The 6,972-nt window shown below is 28.9% G+C and overlaps 1 protein-coding gene across 1 annotated transcript; it reads right to left on the reverse strand.

The window, feature by feature from the left end:
• Positions 1 to 399: 399 nt before the first annotated feature.
• LOC105123367 (IST1-like protein) lies at positions 400 to 2,245 on the reverse strand. Its single transcript, XM_011022928.1, has 5 exons — positions 1,718 to 2,245; positions 1,528 to 1,631; positions 1,232 to 1,400; positions 1,023 to 1,145; positions 400 to 945 (listed from the first exon to the last, which is right to left on the reverse strand). The coding sequence occupies exons 1-5, from the start codon at positions 1,943 to 1,945 to the stop codon at positions 682 to 684; spliced, it is 888 nt and encodes a 295-aa protein (XP_011021230.1). The 5' UTR covers positions 1,946 to 2,245; the 3' UTR covers positions 400 to 681.
• Between the last annotated feature and the right edge of the window lie 4,727 nt (positions 2,246 to 6,972).

A 6,972-nucleotide genomic window follows, 5' to 3' on the forward strand; every position in this document is an offset into this window, starting at 1 on the left:
ATCCTTGAAAAAGAAAATTAAACTCTCTATAGTACTTTATCTTTTCATTTTGATCCTTGAACTTTAATTTCTTACAATTCTAACCTTAATTGACCCTAAATTTTAATATTATTTTAATTAAGCCTTTGATTTTCTTAATTAAACTAATTCTAAACTTAATTGAGTCTCCAAATTTATAAATTCTTCCATTAAACTCCTATATCATTAATTAAACCAATTTAAAGTTTAATAAAGTTTCAAAAACTTCCAAAGTTATAATTCCACCCTGAGCAACCCTCAAAAACTTCTCATTTGTGTTTTCCTGAGCCAAATCTTTTTTTTTTCTTCATTCATTTCATTTCTTCGTTCCATTCATCATGTCATCTTCTTTTTATTTATATAAAAATCAAAATCAAAATCAAAAACTGAACTATCACATCATTGTTAGAATTCGGACTTGAATTAAATGGTGTCCTATCAAATACAGGTTTTGTTGTGCTCTCTTCAAACACCTTGAGATTCACTCTTCCATTTTATTTCATGTTTTCAGCTACCGATTCAGGATTGATATTGTCAATGATATGGATTTTGTCAAATACCAACCTATCTTTTGATTGCATACTCTCATTCGAAGCTTCATATATCCTTCGAAGTTCAGGTGTCAACGACCCATCAGAATCATACACAATCCCTTATCCATGACTAGACATGACCATATTGTTCATTGTCCTGAGATTCATATCTTGAGAGTTCAACGGCAGCTCTTGCAGCATGTGCTGCGTAAGCTGCTGATTCAAAAGCCTCTAGAGCTGCTGAAGCTACATCTTTGTACTTCCTTCCTTTCAATGATCCGGACAGCTCCTCCTCAGGCAAAACGTGGGTTCTGGCTTGGTACTCGGTAGCATCTACCTTGACTGATTTATATTCATGCTGCTGCTCCTTTGGCTGGTCGACATGCAGATTTTCCTGAAACCAACAACGACTGTTAAACCTCAATATTCCATAGGAAATTGTACTCATTTTGTATTGTAGAAGACTCGTACTTGTGCAACTACAGGAGAATCTTCCTCCAAATGCAGGATGATACCATTCTCAGCTGCAATGTCCTTCAGCAGTTTCTTTCTGTTTTCCAAGCTTGGTTGTCTTGCAGAAAGATTTTGTATTATCTAAAACAACAAAAGAAAAACACAATTAAAAAAGATGTGAGAAGAAAATCTGGTATAATTTAATCTGCAAATATTCAGCTATTTACATTAGGATGCACTCCGCAGTTTCTGCGCAACTCGACAGCACAAGCAGCGAATTCTTTTCCAAATCTCGATGTGAAAACTCCACGAATCTCTTGCAACTCTGGAAACTCACCACATCTGGAAGATGCAAAGATCAAGCTCGATATTGCCTCCTTGAACTCAGGACACTCTCTATGTAAACAACGGTAATCCATATAAATTAATAATATTCAATCTCAGAACAAAGGAAACAAAGTTTTAAAACCCTGTATCACCACCACAGAAAATGAACATGATTGATAAAATTCAAGAAACTAACTTGTTTGTTTCAAGTTGAGCAACTCTTTCGATCAGGAAATGTAAGTAATCCTCCATCATATCAAAAGCACCCAGCATATTCTGATCCTTGATGACATGCTCAACCTGTCGAGCAAACTCCATCACATATCAAATATATAAAGATTGAAAGATCAAAGAAGCAGAAGGTAAAGGGAATATCATGAATTTACGCGAAGTAGAGCTCTTTCTTGGTGTCCAAGGTTAAGGAGCTGAATAACATCAGACTTTGCAAGGGAAAGCCTGGCTTGTCTCTGGTTCTTGAGGATGACGATCCTAGATATTGCTAGTTTTGCTAGAGAACTTAATCTAGAGGTCTTGAGTTTCCTCCGGAAAAGAGCATCCAGTTTCTTTCCCATGTTTTGCACTCTATAATTTGTTGCTGCTGGTCTCAACACCATGAAAGGCCTGAAGAAGCAAAACCTTGTTCAGGGAAGTTTAAGAACCTCAAGGAGTAACTAAGACCATGAAAACTTCTCGATACAAATTGTGGTTCCTGTTTGGTGTGTCTGTCTGTGATGAATTTCTATCACAGTCAGCTTCTCAGTTCACAGGGTGTCATATGTAGCAATCTATAATTTGTCGCAAATTTGATTGGATGTTATCAGTAAGGTCAATATTGGTGAAGGTGATGTTAGCCCGTTCTCTACTTTGAATTGGACAAAGATTTTTTGGTTAGTTCTTGGCGGCTGCCTCTTCTTTTTGTCTAGAAGAAGGAATGATTCAGAAAACTATGAGCTATAATTTAAACAGAGCTATTTTATTTTTATTAATATTTTTCTTAATATGTGAAACTGTTCTCTTTTCGGTGGCCATGACCTTCGAGGGTGTAAAGGCCAAAAGGGCAAAGAAAAATACAATGCAAAACTACCACATTATATACATTTTTTTTATTTTTTTTTTGTCGAATTTCAAGTCTTAAAAAATGTTGGCACATTTTAAGCGAATAATAATTTCACAAGTTTTTATGAAACTGTCAATCAATTTTATTTTGGACTTGGTATCTGTGACAAGATGATGGATGTTATTTATTCCTGCGGTCCAATTGTATTTAAAAAATAATAATTTTTTAATTTAAATTAATTTTTTGATATTTTTCTATCGTTTTGATATAATGATATTAAAAAAATTAAAAATAAAAAAATATATATTATTTTAATATATTCCCAAACGAAAAATATTTTAAAAAATAATATTTATCATAATTATTACAAACACTGTCTAAATAAAAAGTGAGATTCTAGATCTCAAACCCTAAAAAAATTGTCAATTCCAATAAATACCACCATGTAAAAAATAACATAAGTTTAAGGAAAAAATTATAGGAATTTAAAGTGACGAGGAAAAAAAAAAAGGAAGCCTATAAATAAAACAATAAAAAACCTTTAGGAAAAAACATAAACAAAATTAAAATTCATAAATTACATATGTGGGGTTAGTTATCTTTCACTAAATGACCTATTTATATGAGGTTAGTTAACTTTTACTAGATGACCTATTTATAATATTACAATCATTAAGTTTTATCTAAACTTCCAATTCTATACCTACAAAGATTGTGTTTATTAAATAAGTACATTACATGATAAATCCTAATATAAATTGTACTCTATCAAATTAATAACCAAGTGAATCTTTACTAGTCTATAATTTTTGATCAATTTAATATGTTGAAGACTCTTGTTCTAAGTAAAATTAAGTGTTATAATTACTTGCATGCACTCAAATTCTCGTGGTTAATTATTTTTTTATTAATTATGAATTTTAATTATATGATCGATTGCTTCTTAAATTTTTTAGTTAATTAAGTGTTATAATTACTTGCATGCACTTAAATTCTCGTAGTTAATCATTTTTTTTATTAATTATAAATTTTAATTATATAATCGATTGCTTCTTAAATTTTTTAGTCAATTAGAACTTTTTAAGCTTAGTTGATTTTACTATTTAGAATCTATAATTATTCTATAATTTTGGTCAATTTAATCTGTTAAAAACACCTATTATAAAAATAAGATTAAATTTTTTGATTGCTCACTCATACACTCAAACTTTTACGGTGATTAATTTTTCTTTAATCAATCATATTTATGTTCATCTAGTAAATTTCTTATTACTTTCAATTCTATAAGCTTAGTTGATTTCATTGTTCATAATCAATTTTAGACTATCCTTCCAGTCCGACAATGAGAAATAATTATTTTTGGTTGGTTGGCACATAAATATTTATTTTTGGTGTAAACACCCATCATCCCAAGCAACCAAAACAGTTCTTAAACTTCTTAGACAACATTAATAATTTAGACCTTATTTTCTGTGCACTTAGATCTTTTAATAGGTGATTATTAATTAAGGAAAATATATTGACCACAAAATAAAGAGGAAAAAGTCGATTTCTTTAACAAAATCCATCTCATCACAAAAAAAAAAAAAACACTAATTATGTGTAAGAATCAATTCTAAAAAAACACCTTAATATTGCCCGCATAAAAAATCCTTGCTTTTTTGTTATAGCAATCCACAAAAATCAATGAAGCAAAAATCTTTTTTTTGTCCTTTTCTTTTGTTACTTTCCCGAGAAAACAACCTGAAGAAAGACCAGCACTTTCTTTCCATATTTATCTTAGCATGTGTCAGCCACAGACAAAAATAAACTCGGGAAATACTCTTTTTTTCGTTCTGTACACCTTTAGACATGCACAGATATATCTTTTCATAGCTTCAATTTATTTTCTTTGCAATTCTAGTTTTCTTGACCCAATACCCAACATGTTATTGTGTAACTCGAGGGTTGAAAATGTGAGTCATGCTAGGGTTTTTTGCTAGGAAGGACGACGCAAATACAGAATTCATAGATAGGGACCAAGGAATCAAAGTAGAGTTTAATAGTCTTGTATCCGATACTTGAAGTAGCCTGTCGAGAAGGTTTGGAATTTATCTCATTCTATGTGCTACTGTCCTTGGCGAATTTGGCTGAGCCTTATGTTATATTATATGCTGTTCTGATGTCTGTGGATTAACAACACAAACTACAATAATTTGTGAAAGCAACATTTAATTGAATATTTTACCAAAAGGCCTTGTCATCCCCAAGAGATGATGAATGTATCAGAACCCTGTTTTGTAATCCAAGTGGGCATCACTTGTGTAGAAGTTTATTCATTTCTCATATTAAATCCCAAGTTGAATTTGTCTATTTGCCCTCTTTTTCTTTCCTTTTCCCTTTTTTTATGAATTCCTGGATACAGGTGGGTCCTGGCCATGAAAGCAAAATATGAGCAACACTTTATGTGTAGCTTAGTGTAGTCTTTGAAAAAAAAAATTACATCAATGGTGGGTTCTACTTTATGGTAGATTTCACATGATTTTAATTAGATTTATGGCGAGGTAGGTTCGCTAGAATAAAAGGATTAGAATTCGGGTTTGAGTTCGTACAAGAGGGAAACGCATCATTCTAGAGAGAGGAGAAAAAATGGAGGGCGACATAGCTAAATGAATTCGGTGAACAACAAAGCCTTAGTTTGACAGGATGGTGTAAAAGATCAAGGCCAGATTAAGAAAGAATTAAACTCTGGAAAGAGAAGACAATGGAACTCTTTGACAGACAAATTGAAGGGCTGACTAATTGAACCTCCCCACTTGGCAACGTGAATGCCTTAATGGCCATGACTGGTTCAAGACCTTATACAAATACATGGGAGTATAAGCAAGCTGGACCTCTCAAGTTTCAACTTTCAACACTGACATGATGCTTTAAGACTCCTAAATATACACTGCAGATTATTGGAACCAAGTCAAATCAAGCTTAAATAACAAAGTCAAATTCTCTGCGCTGTATTTGTTGAGTACATTTGATATATGGTAGCTGTTATAATTATAATTTGAAAAAAAATATTTTTAATTAAAATTAATTTGAAAAGATATATGTTTGGTTAAATTTATAGTTGAAATTGAGGTTAAATAAAAAATAATTTAATATATTTGGTTAAAAAAATACTTTTAAAATTGAGATTATATATATTGATGATTTTCAATTTAAATATTATAGATTTAACTACTGTTATTACATTATCAAATAAATAATATTAATATTAAATATTTTTTATTATTTCATTAAACTATATACAATTTCATCACATATGAAATATATCCAACAAGAATTATATTTTCCTTGGTTTCTTAAATATGCAACAACATCAAGTAAAAATATCATCAAGAAAAAAATTGAAATTACAATCAAATTCTGCATTACGTCATTAAACAATCTCCTTTTAATTTTTTGAATAAAACACAATTAAAAATAAAAATAAAAACTGAATTTTTTTAGTTGGATCAAACCCGGCAAGAACAAAATTAGAATTGCGATCAATTTCATCATATATGAAATATATCCAATAAGGATTATATTTTCCATGGTTTCTTAAACACGCAACAACATCAAGTAAAAATATCATCAAGAACAAAATTGAAATTACAATCAAATTCTGTATTACATCATTAAACAATCTCCTACTAATTTTTTAAATAAAAAACAATTAAAAATAAAAAATAAAAACTAAATTTTTTTAGCTGGATCAAACTCGGCAAGAATAAAATTAGAATTACGATCAAATTTTATAAATGTCATATCATTAAGCGATCTCCTTTTAATTTTTCAAATAAAACACAATTAAAAATAAAACTAAAAACTAAATTTTTTTAGCTGGATCAAACTCGGCAAGAATAAAATTAGAATTACGATCAAATTTTATAAATATCATATCATTAAGCGATCTCCTTTTAATTTTTCAAATAAAACACAATTAAAAATAAAACTAAAAACTAAATTTTTTTTTTAACTAGGTCGAACACGGTAAAAATAAAATTGAAATTATAATCAAATTATGTAAATATCACGTCATCAAGCGATCTACTTTTAATTTTTTGAATAAAACATAATTAAAAATTTAAAAAAAAACTAATTTTTTTTTACAAGATCAGACATGACAAGAACAAAATTATAATTGCAATCAAATTGTGTAAATATTATGTTAATGAATTTTTTTAGCTGGATCAAACTCGGTAAGAACAAAATTAGAATTGCGATCAAATTTTATAAATATCACATCATTAAGCGATCTCCTTTTAATTTTTCAAATAAAACATAATTAAAAATAAAAATAAAAACTAATTTTTTTTTTTAACTAGGTTTTGAAATTATGATCAAATTATATAAATATCACGTCATCAAGCGATCTCCTTTTAATTTTTTGAATAAAATATAATTAAAAATTAAAAAAAATATATTTTTTTAAACAAAGTCAAACATGACAACAAAATTATAATTACAATCAAATTGGTAAATGTTATATCATCAAGTGATTTTTTTCTAATTTTTTAAATAAAACATAATTAAAAAATAAAAATTAATTTTTTTAATTGAATCAAA

The sequence above is a fragment of the Populus euphratica genome, unplaced genomic scaffold (assembly GCF_000495115.2).
Source record: "Populus euphratica unplaced genomic scaffold, PopEup_1.0 scaffold10.1, whole genome shotgun sequence".
Classification (NCBI taxonomy): domain Eukaryota; kingdom Viridiplantae; phylum Streptophyta; class Magnoliopsida; order Malpighiales; family Salicaceae; genus Populus; species Populus euphratica.

What these genes read in the sequence shown, in the direction of transcription:
- LOC105123367 (XM_011022928.1), bottom strand. Translation starts at nt 1,945, where the DNA reads ATGGTGTTGAGACCAGCAGCAACAAATTATAGAGTGCAAAACATGGGA. An exon ending in AAGAAAGAGCTCTACTTCGC is followed by an intron (nt 1,632 to 1,717) that starts GTAAATTCATGA and finishes TTTGCTCGACAG; the next exon opens with GTTGAGCATGTCATCAAGGA. An exon ending in ACTGCGGAGTGCATCCTAAT is followed by an intron (nt 1,146 to 1,231) that starts GTAAATAGCTGA and finishes TTGTTGTTTTAG; the next exon opens with ATAATACAAAATCTTTCTGC.